The following is a 21,396-nucleotide window of genomic DNA, read 5'->3' on the forward strand; positions in this document are numbered from 1 at the left end:
CAATACTCATTTTAAGATTGTACTAATACAAAAGTAGTGAGGTTGCATTGCGGACCAATGGGGACTGATCACAAACTCTTCCTACTCACTGAACTTAATTCTTTTATGCAGTTTCACACTTCTGACCTTGTTTTCCAAATAGTGACTTTCACATAGCCATCAGATATTAATTTTTTTACACTGTACTTATCTACCCTGAATTCCTTAAGAGACATTCAGAGAAGATATCAATTTAATAACATATCAAGATAGTCAAACGTTGGTCTGAGTTGGTTTGGGTGTATCATAAAGTCAAAGAGAGAATGAAGTTTTCCACTGAAGCTATAACAACCTATTTAAAGAACATTTAAATTTGCTTTTTGTTCCAACAACCCAGCCTACACTGAAATTCTAGAACACTTACCTCTTCTACTATCTCTCTTCATCTTATTTGGATCTTCATAGTCCCCCACCCAATTATATTCCACTGGCATAGATATAGGTCGTAGCTTGCCTAAACACAGAGAACAAAATTCACATCACATTGTTTTTCTTCCCCACGTCTGCTCATACTTAACACTGATTTTTAGCTACAGTCTGCAAAACACACTCACTCATATGCAACGTTATGGTTGGCATTTGTGTAGATGAAAAATGTGTGTTTTGAGCCAGAAGGTGAAACTGCCTGTGGCAATTGGCCAGGTGATAATGCAATCGTAAGGCATCCTTTTATAAATAATAAAGAACAGCCTAGGTTTCCTCTCTTAGGAGCCCCAGACTTTAAGAGTGTGGTCCTTTACAAAGAGTATCACTATTTTAGGTATCACTATTTAGTATAGTATCACTATTTAGAACCTTCTCTTCAGTCACTGGATCTCTGTCTTATTCCCCAATGCCCAAGTGTCTACATCTTGATAGCCTATCTCCAAGGTAGTAAGTAGCCCCTTGTGTTTAACCTGCCTGCAAGGACATTAACCCACTGTGGCATGTTGGAACGCTACAATGCTAACTTTCCATCTTCACTGCCTCCTAACTCCTGTCATAATACATTCTGGATATACCACCATGCTTCAGCAGTATGGCTAGATTCCCGTTTATGGCCTATAGTTGGGTCTGCCCCCCAAGCATCTCTTTTGCTGTTGTGAACAAGTCTAGTTTCCAGATCCAAGTAATCACTGCTTTGGCCTGTCCTGTATTCCCCTGTCTGTATATTTACTAAATAGCATTTTACTTTAGCAAGCAAAACTCATGGCATAGACTTCAAGGATAACTTTTTGGTGAGGCTGCAGTATATTATTTTTGATCAACTTGAAATTCCTGAAGCACAAAAGAGCCAAAGAAAATCATACAAAGTTTTGAAAAGGATACCTAGCACACTCGCTGGCATACAATAACTACTTAATAAATTTTAAATCAATGAAAAGCCAAGACTCAGACGGGACTGGATCATAATAATGATGATTATGATGCTCGTGATAATAGTACTAACACTTATATATCATTTACCATATGCCAAATACTAAGGGCTTTATAAGTATTAAATTGTTTAATTCTCATAGTTATAAGAAATATACTATCATTACCCTTGTTTTATCAGATGAAGAAACTGAGACGGGTTATGTAATTGGCCCAAGGACACAGTTGGGAACTGTGTAGTACCAGGGTTGAAACCCAGGCACTTAAACACCACTTCTGACATAATTCTTGGTGCCTTCAATATTTACCCTCCAATATTCTGGTCTCTCAGTTTCTTGAGGCTCTCTCCTCCACCCACTCCTGTGGTCATATGCTTAACCTGTCAACTGCAAAGTCTGTAATCTCTTGTAGTATTCCACTTTTCAACTACCACCTTCTGTATTTCTAGGGCCATTCCTACAGCATTCCAAGTCCAAACATCCTCCTCCTCAATCTACTGATCTTCCCACCTTCCAACACCTCTCGGTCACTGTATATCCTCTTCATTTCCCTCCTTACCCAGCTAAATTTCATGATCAATTACTATTATCAGTCCATGTATTTAGCAAAATTCTGTTAGGAGACTTCTAATTCTGTTCCTAAGGAAAATGTAACCTTATGGATTTATATTACATACAGTGATAGAGATTGCCTAGTATATTTTGCTAAGCTCTTTGAAAGTCTGAAGACGAACTAGACATGGTAAAATTATTAATAAGCCAAAAAATGTAGTGTTTATTTAAAAGTGGCTTCCTTTCAAGGTATGCAAATGACTTTATAAACAGTCACCTAAGATTTCAAAATTTTCACGGAGTAGATCTCTGCACTTTTACAAGGGGAGAGCTTTGGGAGAGCTGATGCAAGTCAATATATCCTGCCCTCCCAGGGTTGGGTAGAGCTTTTAGGAAGGGTCTAGTTTTGTCATGTCTATTCAACTGCTTGGCAGAATCAATCCTCCAGATTTTCAATGTTCTGAATTCTATGTTTTCAAAACTCGTACAACTTATTTCTTTAAAATCTGGTTTTTAAAGTAAAGTCCATTTCAGCCTGTGTGCCCTGAAACTGAAGCAGTTAATAGCCCTAACACTGTTTCTACATGTCACCAAGAAAATCTTTTGGAAAGTGAACAATCCAATAAATAAACAGTTGTTTTACTTGCTCTCTATATGTTATTATATGTATATATAAAGTAGTTTGATACTTTTCAAAGAATTTATTGGTTGTTTGGAGTCAAATATATATGCACAAAAACAAGAAGAAACATACTTTATGCATAGAATATGAAATAAATGATTGTATTCGTTGTATTTCAGGTCATCTTCTCTGAGATTCTCAAGGAGCTAAGTCATTGAGGCATGTAATTAAGCCTTTGATATACTTGGTTATATTATTAACCATAGGAAAAAATTTGCAGAAGATTAAACACTGACTTTCTGATGATTTTTTAGTAGAGTATACTGTATATTGCTAACATAAAATTGAGAAAAAGGTATTAAATTAAACAAAAAACTGAGATAAAAATCTTAATTAAAATTCACTATTGGAGGACAGCAGGCTTTTGCTTTTACTAGTTATAAAGCTCTGAATTTAACAATGAGAGTAAAAGTAACTATTTTTAAAACTATTATTTGTTTAGTTATAAGAAATAATGTTGCTTATAAGTATTACTCCTTTTATAAATTTTTTTATTGTGCTGAAATACTGAAACAGACTTAATAAAAGAGAATGAGGAAATACTCATATAAACAGCGGTCCTTGGCAAATTGAAAAATAGAGAATGGCTTAAATTATTTCTAACTCTAAATTCAGAGATCTTTGACTGCAGCATGAAAATGTTTGCCACTGCACGGGTATAGCAGTATAGTAATTTCACAAAACAGCAAAGTTCAAGTGGAAAAAGAAATTGATGGTTTGTTGCTGCAGTACTACTGGTCAAAAAAAAAAGGGTACTAAAAGCATTAATGTTAGATTTACATCAAATGTACACTATTATTAATATATGCAAAGCATTTTTACATTTGTAATGATTTTTAAAGGTTTATTAAACACATTTGACACACTCCTTATGGAAATGTACATATACAAATAATAAAGCTCTGAAAAATAATCTGGAAAATTTTAAGACATCTTTTTACGTAGTGACACTTGTATTTACTAATTCATGATGAAAATTAATAATAGTCAAGAATATAGTAAAAAATAAAGTTAAGAGCCCTATTAAAAATTTTGCTGACCACTTCCTCTTAATTTTTTCATTCTTCCTAGCATAGAACATTTATTAATTGTAGAGTACATTTGACACCCTGTCATAAGCCTTGTGATATCTCTGTGCCATGATTAAACTATTTTGTTACTTGGCTTTTCATATCTGTTGCACATCTGGAGCATTCTAACTTGGATTTCCATAGAGGCAGGAATTGTGCACTGTATTCCAATAAATGTAGAGTTGAAAGATCATTATTTTTGGATTTTGTTTGAATTTTATTCTGAAATTGATAGCAAATAGTTTTTCTATTATGAACTATGTTTAGCTATAATTAAACAAATAGAACACTAAATATAATTATAAGAATACTGACAATGAGGGGCACTTGGGTGGCTCAGTTGGTTAACCGTCCAACTTGGTTTCAGCTTGGGTCATGGTCCTGGGGGTCGTGAGATCCAGCCCCACATCAGGCTCCACGCTCAGTGTGGAGTCTGCTTGAGATTCTTTCCCCCTCTACTCCTTCCCCCACTTGTCCTCTCTCTCTCTCTAAAATACATAAAAATAAATAAATAAAATCTTTTAAAAAAAGAATACTGACAATGATGGAGTACTTTATAATGATCTAAAGTACTTGTTTCTAAGGATGTACTGTATGGTGACTAGCATAACATAATGAAAAATTATTATTAAAAAAATAAAGTACTGGGGCTCCTGGGTGGCTCAGTCGTTAAGCGTCTGCCTTAAGCTCAGGGCGTGATCCTGGCGTTATGGGATCGAGCCCCACGTCAGGCTCTTCCACTGGGAGCCTGCTTCTTCCTCTCCCACTCCCCCTGCTTGTGTTCCCTCTCTCGCTGGCTGTCTCTCTCTGTCAAGTAAATAAATAAAATCTTAAAAAAAAATAAAGTACTTGTTTTAAAATGAAATTGCTATGTTTTAATATTACTGTACAGACTTGCTTGAAAATAAACTGACAATTTCCCTTAGATAATAAAGCATATTTGGTGCTATTGCAAATGCCACAATGCCCTTCGGCAGAGCTAACTGCTCACTCTCCTGGGCCCTTTCATAGTGCTTTTGGTATTTTTGTATTATTATATATTATTATACTGTATTATATCTGTCTGTTAAAGGTTTTTCTACTTCTTGGCAGAAACTAGGTCTTAGGCATCTTTGGTTGTGAGTTCTCCTAGCAAAGATACCCACCCAGAGCAGGTACTGATTAAAATTTTTTTGAATGCTTGAATCGAAGGATGCTAGACATTAGGGATATTCCAAATTACTGGGCCCTTCACTGGACCCTAGTCCCTCTTAGTTACTCAAAAGTATCTCTTGTGCAATGCTCCCTTCTTTCTCCTGCAGCATCAATTTTCCCCTTTCTACCCAATGATTCCAATTAGCAAATAAACATGCTGTAATTTCTCTAATCTTTAAAAAACAAAAACACCACCTCTCTTCACCAGCAAACTACCACTCAACTACCACCTCATTTCTCTGCTTCCCTTTATAGAAAAACTCCTAGAATATAAAACTCATTGATGTTCTCATTCTCTAATTCCTATCCCTTTTTTCTACCTTTACTGAGGTATGATTGACAAATAAAAACGTTTTTAAGGTGTGCAACCTGATGATTTAATGTACATATTCATTGTTAAGTGACGACCACAATCCAGTTAACACATCCTTCACCTCACATGGTTACCATTTGTATGTGTGGATATGTGTGGTGAGAACATTCTCAAATTTCAAGTATAAAATGGAAAACAGTATTGAGGTTCTTCAAAAAAAGACCAAAACAAAACATAGAGCTACCATATGATCCAGCAACCATACTTCTGGGTATATATCCAAAGAAAATGATATTAGTATCTCAAAGAGATATATGCACTCCCATATTCATTGTAGCGTTATTCATAATAGCTAAGACATGGAAAAAATCTAAGTGTCTATTAATGGATGAGTGGATAAAGAAAATGTGGTGTATGTATACAACAGAGTGTTATTCAGCCATAAAAAAATGGAAATCCTAAATTTGTGAAAACATGGATGAATCTGAAGGGACATTATGCTAAATGAAATAAGCCAAACACAAAAAGACAAATAGTGTAGGATCTCACTTTTATGTGGACTCTCTCATCCTCTCTCTTTCTTGAACCTTCTCTGATTAGGCTCTTGCTCCCAAAACTATACCAAAACTGCGATTGTCAAGTTCACTAGCACCTTCATGTTGCTAAATCCAACAGATAATTTTTAGGATTATTCCCTTCTTTGAAACATTTTCTTCATCTGGCTCCCAGGACTCTTCCTTCTCCGGTTTTTCTATCTTCTCCTCTTGCTAAATTCACATACACCCTTGAGAGGTAAGTGAAAATGTCATTTCTTCAGGGACGCTCTACTTGACCTCTTATTCTAGGTTGGGTTTCTTTGTATTTGTTCTCATTTCCTGTTGTAGTTTTTCTTCATAGCATGCCATTTATAGTCAAGTAAGTATTTATTAAATTAGTTGCTTGAATTCTGCCCCTCTTCTAGAATGTAAATTTCACAAGGGAAATTTCTCTGTTGTTTACTATGGTATCTTCAGTACATAGCACAGTGCCTTAAACACAGTAACTGTTTAATACTTAAGTGACTGATTGGTTGTTAAGAAAATAGGGGACCTCCCTCACACACTGGACTGAAAAGTCTCCAAGCTATACCATCAATTTTTATTTTCAGAGTTTCCTTCTCCTTCCTTCCTGTTAACTTTCCATTCCCCTCCTCTTTTTACCTTTCATTCCCCTCCCTCCCTCACTTCCCTCTAATGTAGGATGTCAACCTGACCAACCTCCTTCGTTTCTAACAAATCAAGCCTTAGAGAGTAGTTTGGTAATACATCAGAACTACGAGTCCAGGGGCGCCTGTGTGGCTCAGCTGGTTGAGCATCTGACTTTGGCTCAGGTCGTGATCTTAGAGTCTTGGGATCAAGCCCCACATTGGGCTCCCTGCTCAACAGGGAGTGTGCTCCTCCTTTGTCCTCTGTCCCTCCCCAACTCATGCAAATATGCGCTCTCTCTCAAATAAATAAATAAAATCTTTAAAAAAAAAGAACTAGGAGTCCTGCCTCCTGATCTGTAGAAACATTCCTATATTAGGCTACCCAAGATGTGTGTTGAAATACTACCAAATTGCTGCCTTTTTCTATTGCATTCATCCCCGCCTTTTCAATTCTCTCCTCAGACATGCTAAAACCATTAAATTTCAGGGTGATAAACAGCACCTGAGAAGCAATCTTCTCTCTTACAGTTGCCAAAGAATTGAAAAAAAGACTGCAGAAAAATTTCTCCTTAAGTCTGACATACCCTTTAACGCTCACAAAAAAAGCTTTCTCTAGAGTCTAAGGAGAAAAAATATATACATATACACACATATACACATCTGTTCTGAATATTTTAGCCAATATTTTGATGAAAATGAATGTAGTAAGGAATGTTAATCTACAAGCATGCCACATATACCCATCAAACTCCCCACATACCAGACAGAAAAATTACTTTCAGATGGTTGACTGCATTTCTAGGAAAACATCCCGAGGTAATTTAAGGTAGACAATAACACATTTAAAGAGGAATAAAACGGAACTGAATGGAACGTCAGTAATTTTTTAAGAATAAAGGCAACGTATCTGGATCTAATAAAATAAGTAAAAACAGGCGCTTTGATCTTTTGGGCCATATTTTTTGAATTTTATTTTTGGATAAAAGAGCTTGGGAAAAAGTTGAATTGTAAACATTGCAATGTGATGATTATTTAAGTATTGGCTTTAAAGCCTTATAATAATCTAAATCAAATACAAAACCAATTATTATTAACTTGAAATCTTTTCAGTTTCATTAGTGGAGAACAAAAACAATTAAAATCTGATTTCAAAGAATATGCTACATCTTGTTTGTAAATTTTCCTATTGCTTTCTAAAAGTGATCTGGACTTTAAATGGGGAGTAACATAAAAATTACTGAAGGAGAAAATTTTGAACTGTATCAAAAGTTATATGGAACTTTTAACACTTGATTTCAAGGCTAATTATATTTTGAACCAGATAACCTTTGTAAGCATTCTACCAAGAGAACAACTGTGCACTAAGACAGGTTTTTCTAAGTTGAAATGTTTGCCACTGTACAAAGAGTCACTTCTACTTTAGAAGGATGTGAGGACTAGGAAGGATTCAAATGGTTTAAATATTGTTTAAGTGGCAAAAGACTTCTGGGTCCTCCTCTGAAGGCTCTGGTGGGCAAAAAGAGCTATGCTAAAATTCTATTGCTCCAAGCTGTGCTCAGCATTAATACAATTGTGGACAAGAAAGATGACATGAGTATGTAAATGCTACTTGGTTAAAAACATCCAATTTTCAAGTTAAACAACTACAAATTAAAGCCCTCTATTTTATTTATTTTTTGTAGTTTCAAGTTTTTGTTTAAATTCCAGTTAGTAAACATACAGTGCAACATTAGTCACTCTATTTTACAAAAAATCTTAGTAAAGCAGGGTCTTGAAAATCTTATCAACATACAGAAGAGAGTCCCCTTTTCTCATGAAGAGTGAAAAAGGCAATGATTGAGACCATCAATTGAAAACTCCCTTTTGAAATAAACAGAATGACATCTTGTAATAACTTTGTAATTCCTTTCACATATTTTTCCGTTTGGGATTACATTAGTCAGTAAAACTGGCAAGAAAGGGAGAGATGAAAAACTTAAGACACACCAAAGTTAATTCCTCAATATTTCACCAGTAGTCAGTGTTGGAGTCAGCCCACAAATACACTTTCAACTTCCTATCCCAGTGCTCTCTTTGTTACATCAGATTGCCTTGGTGATGAATTCAAGACCACTGCATTACACAAAAATCCAATTCTTTTATCTTCAAAATAATTCAATGACATGTGTGATTACTGCTTTTGCTTAAGTGTCCTTCCAGCCAGTTTGCAACTCTTGCAAAAAATTCTTAAAAGCTATGTGAAGAGCTAATGGAGGGTTAGAACATAAACTGTGGATGTAGCTTTGTATTTACTGTCCATCACCTTAACAAAGATGGAAAATACATTGCTTTGACATGCTGTGTCAACTTGTAAGATTAGAGACTTATAAAACAATGCTAGGTTATCATATGTATACTTTTAAATGGTTCCATATTGTCTTAATTATTTGCTCTAATGTCTCCAGTCTTTAAGGTAATCGATGTACAATTTTTAGTTATCTCTTCTTTAACAAGATTCAATATAACACTTGACATTTTCTGCCCCTTCCCCTCTTCTCCTGCCCCTGGGATCTATTTCCTCCATGATTTCTGGCAAATTGTTTTGGAGTGATACCAGTAATTCTACAAGGAGCCCGAAGTATAGAACACCATGCACTGATCTTTCCAGATAGTATTTATTACTTGAGTTTGGACTTTATCACAAATAAGATTTACTCTAGAAAATGGATTTTCTGCAAGACAAAACTGAAGATGACACTCAACACACTGTCTGCTGGGGTAGGCTTCAACTTAAGAGTAGAGGCTTTTCCAGGGGTATCTGGGTGACTCAATCAGTTAAACATCCGGCTCTTGATTTCGGCTCAGGTCATGATCTCAGGGTTGTGAGATTGAGCCTGGTGTCAGGCTCTGCGCTGGGCATGGAGCCTGCTTCAGATTCTCTCCCTCTCCCTGCCCCTCCCCCCCAACTCTCAAAAAAAAAAAAATAGAGGCCTTTCCAAATCCTTATCTATTGAGTCAGATGTCTGGAACTTAAAACACAAAGAAATTTTTATCATTGGTATATCAGTCTTTAAGAGAAGCTACAAAAGTCTATTTTACATTTTCCAAAATATATTCCATCAATCCTTCCATTGCAAGGTTACTAAGTATTTTGTGACCAAAACCAAAAAAGATCCAATGGACAAATACATTTGGGACACAATAAGCTAACCCAAATTCAAGAAGACCTTCAAAGTCTGTAGTATGCTAACATGCACTTATTAATTGCCAAGATGGGGATTTTAACCAGATAACCTTTCTTTTACAAACATCCTCTTTCAGAACTAGAGATCTGAAGAACATATTTGGGAAAATGATGGATCCTTAATCCATACTGTGATGTGGAAGCTAATAACACTAACCACTCTTTTAAATAATACCTAGCTGCCATTTATTATATTTTTTTTCCATAGGGGAAAATGCATTTTGATTTCACCTAGGGACAATGGGTCCCCTCCTGCTCCATGGAATGTCACGATTAGGTTTTCTATTATAGAGCAGGGTAGAGCATCCCAGACACTCACAACATTTTATTACTTCTGCCCAGAGACTATGTTAATTTTGAGTAAATGCAGGTCTCTTTCCAGGGCAATAATTTCACAGATTCTTTGAATTAAAAAAAAAAGTCAATTGGCCCTCTGTCATACGAGGGCTCTTTGATTTTCTAGTCATATATACCTGCTTCTGTACTAAATCTGTCTGCAGTTGATTCTTTTTAAGTTAGCTAAGGGTTTCTCAATAGCAGCACTCTTGACATTGTGGACTGGATCATTCTTTCTTGCTGGGAGCTGTCCTGTTCTTTGTAGGATGTGTACTAGCATCATGGGTCTCTACCCACTAGATGCCAGTAGCATTTCCACTCCCAGTTATAACAACTACAAATGTCCCCCCAGATTGCAAACGTGCCCTGGAGGGCAATACTGACCCCGGTTGAGAATCACTGAGCTAGGCTGTTTCTATTCTTGGCTTCCCATTTTGTCATTAAGGGAAGCACATTTCACTGAGTTCATATCTTTCTATTGATGAATTCATCTGAAGAGTTACTTTTTTCCTCTGATAGTTGCATCAGTTTTGTTGACTTGGTTTGCTGATCTTTCCATTTTACCCACATATCAATACTCTTGAACTTGGTTAAGTGTTCCTTTTTCTTAATCTTACTATTTTATCCATTACCTAGCACTTTAATTTGTTCAGGCTGATTGTTTTCTTGCCTGGTTTCATTTTTTTTGAGAGTCTCCAACTATTTTATTTATTTTATATATTATTTTTGCTCTCCTTTTTCCCCCTTGCAATTAAACTTACAGAAGGTGTGGGGTCAGAATTCTGATGCAGTGAGATTTTTATTTAGGCCCTTCTGTCTAGAATATGAGCTAGTGGTTTCCATAACGGAACTTAAAGGAAGATTTGGATCAGGGCAGTTTTTAGTGTTATTACCTATTTCAATGCTCTTCCTTCCGCTTTTCAAAACCAAGTCCAAGGAAACAGACCAACTTTATTCATATTTCTTTTAATTGTTATGATTTAAATGGCTGCTTAGTGGGTAGGTAAAGGGACCAAACCAAGGGCATATTTCTAGCCCTTTTGTCCTCTATTAAATCCCTCCACAGGGAGAGGATGAAGTGTTAATTTGATCCATAGGCGCTTGAAAATCTTTGGAACATTTTCATTTATGAGCAGGAGTAATTCATTATGCCATTTAGGCACTATTTCTTGAGCGCTTTCCATGAGGCACGAATAGTACTAAGTACTAGACATATATTATCTCATTTAACCCTCATAAAAACACCATGAGTAATACTGCCATTCCATTTTGCAGATAAAGAAACAAAAACATACTGAGGTAAGGCTCAAGTTCAAGGTCAATCAGTTATTAAAGGCCAACCTGTGACACCAAATTCAGATCTATCTGACCTCAAAACTCATGCTCTGCTATTTCTATCAGTAAAATTACACAAATTAGGGAAGAGCACCTTCCCTCGCTGATTACTCTGATATTTACATTAGGAACAGAAAAGTTTCTATTTCTCTCAAAATATTGCTGAACCACTTTTCTATTCGTTACATGGTCCCTTATCACCATCAGTTTGATGTTCGAAATTATTCTGTGAAGCTAATCAACATGCAGTCTCTAGGAACTGTATTAAGTAAGTCCAAAGGAATAAGAATTCCTCTGGGTATAGTATACATCTCAGATTTCTACATTTTTGATTCACTGATTTCTATTTCTGTGGTTAGTTCTGCTGTGGAAGTGGTACATTTTACTTGAACAAAGACATCTGCAGTGGTTAGAATCCCAATTTTTCTTTCTAGCATAGCTGATGAATGACAGCTGAACTTTTACCTGATTAGGAAGACAATTTACATTTAAAAATCAAAGGAAAGAGAGAAGGCTTGTATTCAGAAATAAAGAACTATGAATGTAATGTGTATACGTGATCCTTTAAGAAATGTTTTAAACAGTGCTATTAATTATAATTTAACTGGCCAAAAGGTAGAATGACATTGCAAGACAAAGATGATGTTGAAGTGTGATAAGAGACCCTGGAACCTATGGATAATTTCCTTTCCTCACGCCAATAGAACAACAGTTCATAGTGTCACTGCCCACAGGTTCTTCACCATGCTGTTTTAAGTCATTTCAAGCCATTTACTATTCATGTGGATAAATGGGACATGGTAGTTTTCTCTTGTCCCAACTACTCGAGTGGAAAATATTCAGGTATAATGTTATAGAAATTGATTTTCCTCAATGCACAATGTATACAAATAACACTGATGAGGAACATTTCTAAAATAACAGCTTTGCACTCATTCATGTGTTTTCTGTGAGGTCCAAGATTCTCAATAAATCAGAAAAGTCTGGATTCCTTCAAACCAATACTATTATGTGATATTATTGTAAAAAAAAAAAGTGTTCTTCCTATTCTTATAAAATATGACCACTCAACAGCCACAAAGGGACTCAGCCAACTGTGTCTACCTTCTAGCAGGTTTCTATGCATAGAAATGTGGTATGATGGAATAGCAAGAGCAAAGAATCTGTGAACAGTGAAAGGGAAAGGTGATGGGGAATATTACCATTCTGAAAAGTTGCCAAGCAACTGATCTCATCAAATTCGAACCTTTACCTTTGAAGCATGAGCAGATGAGACCAAATAGTTGAAGTGATTTAATGGTGCCCTCTTTTCCCCTCTTCTAATTTTCACATTAAAGTTACTTTTTAAAAAATTGAACAGTTTATTCATCCCTTCTAATTCTTCAAAGAATTTAAAATGGCTGATATTATATTCTTTATGTGTTGAGATCTTTAAGTTCTTTTGTTTTCTCCCCCAGCTGTATTGAGGTGTAAAGAAAAATTGTATATATTCAAGGTGTACAACGTGATGATTTGATATACAGAGAATTATGAAATGATGACCACAATCAAGGTATTTTAACATATCTATCACCTCACAGAGTTACCTTTTTTTCTGTGAGGTGAAAATACTTAATATGTATTCTCTTAGCAACACTGAAGTTTCTGTGCAACAGTGACAACAAAGAAAATAAATACCCAGCATATACTGGGCACTCTCCAGGCAACTTACAATGTGTTGTCATGAAATTCTCACAGAAAGTCTATGAGACAGGTCTTATAATCTTCATTTAACAGAGGAGAAAATTGAGACTAACAGCCCCAAGCTCACACTAGAGTAATTAGATAAAAGACAGGATCACCAAGTAGGGCTGATGCCGCCCACTGCCAGTGCTAGTAACCACTGACCTAGGCTGCTTCCCCCACTCTATGTTTCCAAAAATTAGTCTCATCTCTCTTTTTAGGAAAGTAAATCCTATTTTATGTTCTCAGATTTAAAAAGAACATAACACACCGTTACTAATTTTACCCCTCAATTTAGCTACCTTTCCCTAAGGGCTTTCAGGGCCATGTCTACATAAAAACATGTTCACTCTAATGCCAATAAATGCAAAACAACATATACAAGAACATACAAAATCAGACCTACTTCTGCTTGCTTGAAATCAAATGCTTGAATTTGGAAGGAGTAATACAATTTCTGGAAATCATTTCTCTACAATTAACAAATTACTTTCATCACATTAGGTAGATAGTACCACTAGTAGAGTCCCACACATACCCATGGGTACTTAATCTCAGGTCTACCACTTATTAGTTGGGTAAGTTATTTAACCCATCAGTAAAATAAGGATTCTATTAGCACCTGCTTCACTGGGTTGTTGTGAGGATTAAATGGGTCAATGCCTTTGAAATGCTTAGCACAGTGCCTGGCATATATATAAGCTTACAGGTATTACTGACTTATTTCTAGAAGGGTCATCCGCTGTCTATCCATATTATACTTGTCTGATAGTTTAGGGAAAATAATTGTTCTTCTTTTAACTTACCCTTAGGAACAACTAGTGGGTCTATGATATAAAATGAGAACCTTGGCTAAAAAATGTGTTTTAAAGTCCACAGTTAGGATATTGTCAGGTATTTTTCTTTACATGTGCATTTCTTTGTCACTGTGTCCAATAACAGAGCTTCCTTAAATATTTTTGTCTTATATATCTAACTTTAAAATATGAATGTACGAAAATAATATGACAAGTATATACATATTTAACCAAAAGCACATAATAAGAACTGAATCATGTTTCTCCTTTGCTTCTCAAAATTATGTCTATACTCTTAACAATCTTACATCTAAACCTCTTGGAATAAACGGGTAATCTGGGGAGTTAATAGGAGAGAATGGTGGCTAAGCTCATATACAAGATAAGTGGGACTAAAAAGTAAGTTGAGCACTGTAAGCCTAAAGGACTTACTCATTACATTTTAAGGCATCACACAAGTGCTAACATGTTAAGTTACTGTCATTTCTAGAAAATATGAAACATGAACATTTTTGTACTTTAGGTTTTTTTGTAATATACTTCAACAGAATCATGCATTTTTGTCCTTATTTATTTAAAGATTTATTTATTTATTTGAGAGAGACAGAGAATGAGCGAGCAAGAGCTGGGGGAGGGGCAAAGGAAAAGGGAGAAGCAGACTCCCCGCTGAGCAGGGAGCCTGATGTGGGGCTCAATCCCACGACCCTGAAATCATGACCTGAGCCAAAACCAAGAGTCAGATGCTTAACTAACTGAGCCACCCAGGCACCCCTATTATCATTATTTTTTAAATCTAAGGAAATACTGCTACACTTGGGAGTCTATGTATAATGGGATGGCTTTGTGGACTAAATAAAGAAGTCATTGATAACTGCTTATCAAGTTTTGGAATAATTTGTATTAGGACCTTTAGGGTCTGGGCTGAGAGATTTATACGAACCCTCAGATGGCAGACCTAGGTTTGAGAAGATATCAGGTATTTGGTGGTGATAACTAACATTTAGAAACCTTAGAGGATGACTACTCATCATTTAAAACTCAGCACAAATGTCACTTTTAGTTATGTGGCCTCCTGGGAAGACTCTGGGGCTTTGGCTCCTAGGCTATTGTACTACTTTGTTCACATATTCCTACTTACCTATAGTTATTACAATGCATCTCTTTATTTGTTTCTTCCCTCTAGATTATGACTGCCTATCAGGGAAAATTTATCTTTTAATCCCCAGTGACCAGATGACTTTATGTACACAACAAATATTTGCTGAATGAATTAAGAAATGAATTAATCTTCGGGAAAATTAAGGACACAAATTCATGTGCGTTACAGGCAGAATTATTACTTATAATCTGATTTTAAAAAGGTTTTAATACATTAAACTGCAAGTTACCTTGCACAACCTGAAAATCTTCACTGATTTTAAGTATTTCCACTGAAGGTTCAGATTATATTTCATGTTCAAAAGTTAAAAAAAAAAACCTTCCAGGATCAAAGTAACTTTTTTTTAAGCTTCCTATCCTCTTTTTAAGCATATATATATTTCTTTTCTCCTAAGTTGAAGTTGTTTATAAAAATCTATCGTATCGGGAACCTGGGTGGCGCAGTCAATTAAGCAACCCTCTCTTGGTTTCAGCTCAGATCCTGATCTCAGGGTCATGAGACTGAGGATGGCCCCGCCCTGTGTCAGGCTCCCTGCTCAGCTCAGAGTCTGCTTGGGACTCCTTCTCCCTCTCCCTCTGCCCCTCCCCTCTGTGCTCTCTCTCTCTCTCTAAAATACATAAATCTTTAAAAAATATATCATATCCATAGGATATCTTAATTTTCTAAAATTTAAACAGTATTCTATTTTATTGGGAGAGATGATTTGTGGAGCATGATGACACTAGGTAGTTTAAAACTGTATAGTCTGAAGAGACTAACAATTCAAAGCCACTCAAGTAAGAACCAAGTAACTGTTTTTTATAAAGCTATCAGTAATCAACTTCATCTGATGACTATAATTTCCCCTTAAACATTCTTATCTACTTCAAAATAAGTAGAAAACAGCCAAAAAATTCTAAGAGATAAAAAAAAGACTTGGTATACATTACTGCCTCTCCAATAATAGGTAGTTAATAAGTACTTGTGGAACGAATGAATAAAAATACAGATCTTATGTGATAAAGCAGGGGTAGTGATAACAAAGATGTCAGGCCTCTATACTGTTCGGTAATGGAGAGGTTTACAATATAATAGGGGAGAAAAGCAAAGGTGCAAATACCTTCAGATTATGACAGTTTAAAAAAAAAGTGCCCGCAGAATGGTATAATTGAGGAACTATGCTTAAAAAAATCATTACTTATCATGATTTTAAATAAAGCACATGTACAGAGAATAACACAAGGTAAGTATAGTTCCTATTCTTTAGGACCATTTTGGGCAGAACTTCTCATACATAATTATTACCACAGAGCTATAAGGAAATCAGGCACGTGTAGTAAGGTACATGACGACCAATCATTTGGGACCACAGGGAGACATACGGCCATAGTGGACAAGTAAGGAGGGCAAGTGGGAAAGAAAAAAACTAAAAACAACTATTCTTCTGCTCAGCTCCCACTGATCATCTGTACTAATCAACAAGGATCCTGTCTTTCCCCTTCCGTGCATTCCTCACTAAAAATGATTAGTTTGAAAACTGGAAAAGAAGGAGCATAGAGTTCCAATTAAATCCATTCATTCTTGAAATGGGATCATAGCTTTACTACTTTAACTTTAGGCAACTTTATCTGCAAATCTTTCACATACAATGTATCAATTTAAAGTATATGTGACTGGGTTACTCTCTTGGTCATGCACAGAAAAACAGAAGTCAAAGATGAAAAATCCTAAGGACATGGTAACTCTAAGGCCATCTCTGATTTAAATACAGTGTGTGTTTTCTATTCAGAATCCACTTCCACTCAAATTTTCCAACTTCTTAAAAAACACAAAAATTGAGGTGACATTTTCCCCAGAAAGTTTATCTAAAGATTTTTTAATCCCTGAAGAATAAGGAGTTAATTTTATATATGTCAAGTTAATAGGAAGCATTCATCTTTTTTTAAAAAGGAAAATTGAATTATTCCAATTTGGCAATATCTGACATTACAAAAATTACATGTGATTCAAGAAGGTTTCCTTAAGTCTTTAATGAGCTAAAATGCTACCTACTGTTCTTACCTATCTTCGGAAAACTTAGAATAATTTTTAACGTCATGCTTTGTATTGTTGAGATTCCACTTAGAAGCACATGACAGACATAGATCAATTATAAAGATTCAAAAGCTATCAAGTAAATCAAGTAATTTTTAAAACCCAAAAGCCTAGGAAAAGAAATAGAGGTTCTCATGCAAGACATATATTCTGTCAACATAAGAAAAGAACTCTTACCATAAGTCGGGGTGCTTTCTCGTCTTCCTTGACTACTTGATCTTCCTTTTTCATATTCATAGCAATACAAGACAGTATCTTCCTCCACAATATTAAACCTCTTTCGATATTCCTGATCCAGAAATGAATTTGGTGATTCAGATCCCTTATGCACTGGCTTGCCAACCATATGTCCTCTGAGGTCCTCACAAGGAAGGTTTCCTTTTTCATCCCTAAAGAAAGGGAAAAGTGAAGGAGAAGGATGTAGGAAAGTGTTAGGGTGGTAAAATGGCAGACAGGGGCTAAAACAGTCCATAATATCTTTCTTATACAATATATCTTCTGATCTTTTCAAACTTTCTTTGAGGTTTAAAGGGCAATTGTTAACTATTCCTATATTGCAGGAAAAAAAATGCCGAGGATCAGAGAGGTTAAATGACTTGCCTAAAGGTCATACAGCTAATAAATGACAATGCTGGACGTGGACCCTGGATCTTCTAACTCTTGCTCTAGTCTGTTTTCATTGTGCTATGTCATACAAAGGAAATCATGTCAGCACATAAATTACTTTACTGCTCAAGACAGTAGGTATAAGTTTAACAATGCTAACAACACAGCTTTCTTTTTTTTTATGATATAAATTTAGTTTTTTTTTAATGATTTTTTATTATGTTATGTTAGTCACCATACAGTACATCCCCGGTTTCCGATGTAAGGCTCGATGATTCATTAGTTGTGTATAACACCCAGTGCACCATGCAATACGTGCCCTCCTTACTACCCATCAACACAACACAGCTTTCTTATGCCAGTTTAACTGATGCACTGTAGTATTTGCACTGCTTAAAAACAAAGATGTGTTTAAGAACTACCACCTTTGTAAGGATATTTGCAGCCTTAAGAACCAAATTAGCATTCTATAAACTGGTATTACAAGAATTTCAAAAAGCTTGTTATTAATTTAAAATAAACCTTATTGAATAGAATTACTTTCAGTATTTAAAATCTATGTATCTCATTTAATATTGAAATATACATTCATAGAACTAATTCTAAAGGATAGATCAAAATTTCATTATACATCAGCAACATTTCTTGTGGAGAGCGGGCAGAGAAACCTGACAAAATATGGAATTTAAGATGATGGCAAATTTATTTTTTCTATAGGATTCTAAAATAGAAAAATCTAATCATTTATGGAATCCCTAAAACTGTTACTCACATATAGTATTCATTTATATACCCAGGCAATTGGGCCCCTAATGAGTGGTATTTTGGTAGAAATACTCCATTTAGGATGGGTTAAATTGAACCTTGTTTATTTTATGATATGTTTCACTATGACTAGCTATGAAGTCTTTGTTGGAAAAGCCTGTCATAGTTGTGTTCTAGAAGAACAATTTAAAAAAATAAATTTGTTACTTCCCTTGCAGATCATTAATTTTATTTCCTCCTAGTTCTTAATTGCTTCCAGTTCTACCCTCAACAGTGCCATGCATGCTATCAAACCAGATAAAAATTTAATTTTATGTTAAGTGCTAAGACTGAAATCTTAAATCAACAGAATTAACTAAATTATAACAAGACAGATAAAAAGAACACAATTTTAATTGACATTATGTCTTATAAAATGGTGATGAACCTATAAGTATAATGTCAATTCCAAAATATGAGTTACAGTTCAGCAAGAATATTATACTTCCATACTTCTGTACTAGGGTATACCACACTTTTTAGGTATATGCAAATGTCTAAATTAGGTCTGTCCAAACGAAGAGAGTTATATTGCTGGTATTTGAAATATATTGAAAGTAGTAAATAATATTCTCAAGACTGATTGAATCAGCAAGCCGTCTCAAGTATTTAGCTCATCACAAGTTGAGACTGCCATTTACATCGCTATTCACTCTTTTATTTTTTAAATTAAAAGTATTGCTTATTGCTAAATTGCAACTGGATGGCTAGTTCTTAGGCAACATGAAGAAAACAAACATAAAATCCAAGCAGAATTTCATTTTCAGCAAGCTAAAAACTTTTCCTGAACAAATTGCATGGTGCTTTTTGTTACTGTTAGTCCTCTATCAAAAAGAAATTGACACTGCAATTAGCTTGAAAACAGCCCTAACAAACTCGTGGCACTGGAGTAAGGTTTTGCCTATCTTTAAATGGGCAGACACTTCTATTAGGCCTGTGACATGAATGTTAATGCAGCTGGGATCACAGGGTGACTCAGCCCTAGTTAATTCACCATGCTCTATTTATATGGACATCTCCATGGCAGAAAATTGCAAGGGCGGGTATTACTTACTCTGTAATGATATGAAAGGAGGCCTCACCTCACACCAACAAGGAAGATTTATTAAACATATTTATGTGAAATGCACACAAATAAAGTTGAATTAAGAAATGTACAAACCAAAAACAATCTTTGCAGTAGAATGAACTGAGACATGTGTCGTGTGTATAAGTGTGTGCACAGTTGTGTGTGTAACTCTATGTGTGCTGTGTGTATGTACTCACATCACGAGTCCCTGAATAACCCAACATATTAATTTGTCCTACTGTATAGATTAAAAAAAACTTTTCTTAATGTTATGTGTGTAATAAATCTACACTTTCACTCTGAAAAGGATTTAAGGAAACAGATGAAAAGTTAGAACACTACTTTAGTGGATTTTCTTTATATTTAATGGTTCAGAGTAAAATTAATGAGAGAAATTAGTGGTTGAACTTCAGAGTTGTGCAAAGACCTACAAATTCTTGTTTTTTGTCATGGAAAAAGAAATTTGGTTAAGTATGTAAATGCCCTATATACTATGATAACGAAGCTACATATAGTCATAAGACATATAATAAAAAACTGACCAAATTTTACTCACTCCACATACACGAGTGTCTTCTCTTTTAGAGAAAAAGGTACTTTTTTCAACCACATTTTCTTTTGGAATAAACGTGTTCAAAGAATTGTAAGCCCATGAAAAAACCTGACAACTAGTCCTACCATTTTTAAGGTGGTTTTTTTTTTTTTTTGGTTTTAAGATGAGAAAGATTTTATATTTATAATTCAAATGAACACTGACATTCTTCTCTTACATAAAGAAAATTTTTTAATATACGAAAAAGGAAATGTTCAGATGAGTTAAATTAGGTGAACCACATTTAACATCAAAATGAGAAAATGGGAAAAAAGCGCCAAGGCTGTATCTATGCCATAACTTCAAGTCAAACCAGAAAATGCAGATAATTTATATATATAAGCCTGCAGTAAAAAGGAACTCTGATGCATGGATTGTTCTGATTGTGCTATATCAAATGGTTGTGTGACTTGGATAACTAATAATTTGACTCAAAATGTATCTAGAATATTTTAATATTCTAAAATATTAATTAAATTAATCAAATCAAAAATATCTAGAATAATTAAAGTGATTATGAAGTTTACTGAAAAGTATGAAGCTTTCAAGCAATACTGACAAAAAAAGTACCATCATGTTGATACTTCAACTTCTAATTTCTTTAGTATTTTTAAATAGCATGTTTCAGCTTTTTATTGGCTTCAATACATGGCCGTAATCCTATCTCCACCACACTCAGAGGACAGAACTCAATCATTTTATTCTTTTGTCTTCTGAAGTGTATTTATATACTTTCCGTCTAGGAAATACTTTCTTTATAGTAAGTTCCTACTTACACAAGAGAAAAGGAAAGAAGATCTAAAAACCGCAGAGATTTGATAAAAATAATCTTTAAATTTTATCTGTACATGTAGCCCTTGGAATAAGGACTCTTAAATAATCATTTGCGTTGAAATAAAAATCTTTCCAATTAAAATGAAAACAAACCAAAAGAATCACTATTCAAAACACACGTTTTTATTGCTCCTCATGCAAGAGTATTCAGAAAGTCTGACACCATTTTAATAGAATTAAAATGCAACTTGTGTTTAGCTAGGATATCAGATGGATCTGTACATCTGATTGTAAATTTAATGTTAGACTGTAAATTATATACTAAAAAAATTTGTGAAATGCCAGCTTAGTGAATTGTATCTTCTCATAAACGATGTTCCCACAACTAAATTTAATTCTCAAAATTAAGAACTAAAATGTTTATAAAATGGACTACAGTTTTATTACTAGATAACAATACAGTATTTGTGGACACACCATGCTGTCTTGTAGCATTTAGATCATAAAATGTCAGA

At 34.8% G+C, this 21,396-nt stretch overlaps 1 protein-coding gene and 1 long non-coding RNA gene across 9 annotated transcripts in view; one reads left to right on the plus strand and one right to left on the minus strand.

The window, feature by feature from the left end:
- LOC123797216 (uncharacterized) overlaps positions 1-21,396 on the plus strand; it is a 210,469-nt gene that overhangs the window by 85,313 nt on the left and 103,760 nt on the right. The gene's annotated exons all lie outside the window — the stretch shown is intronic.
- CNKSR2 (connector enhancer of kinase suppressor of Ras 2) overlaps positions 1-21,396 on the minus strand; it is a 255,489-nt gene that overhangs the window by 79,834 nt on the left and 154,259 nt on the right. For 3 of the 5 annotated variants that reach the window (XM_087860267.1, XM_045804991.2, XM_087860269.1), the window contains 2 exons: positions 17,214-17,425; positions 404-493 (listed from right to left, as the gene is read on the minus strand). In XM_087860267.1, coding sequence (XP_087716393.1) covers positions 404-493; positions 17,214-17,425 — 302 coding nt within the window. The remainder of the gene's footprint in view (positions 1-403; positions 494-17,213; positions 17,426-21,396) is intronic. The other 2 variants (XM_087860268.1, XM_045804992.2) reach the window with 1 other exon arrangement.

The sequence above is a fragment of the Ursus americanus genome, chromosome X (assembly GCF_024610735.1).
Source record: "Ursus americanus isolate L20-20 chromosome X, mUrsAme1.1.p, whole genome shotgun sequence".
In the NCBI taxonomy this organism is placed as follows: domain Eukaryota; kingdom Metazoa; phylum Chordata; class Mammalia; order Carnivora; family Ursidae; genus Ursus; species Ursus americanus.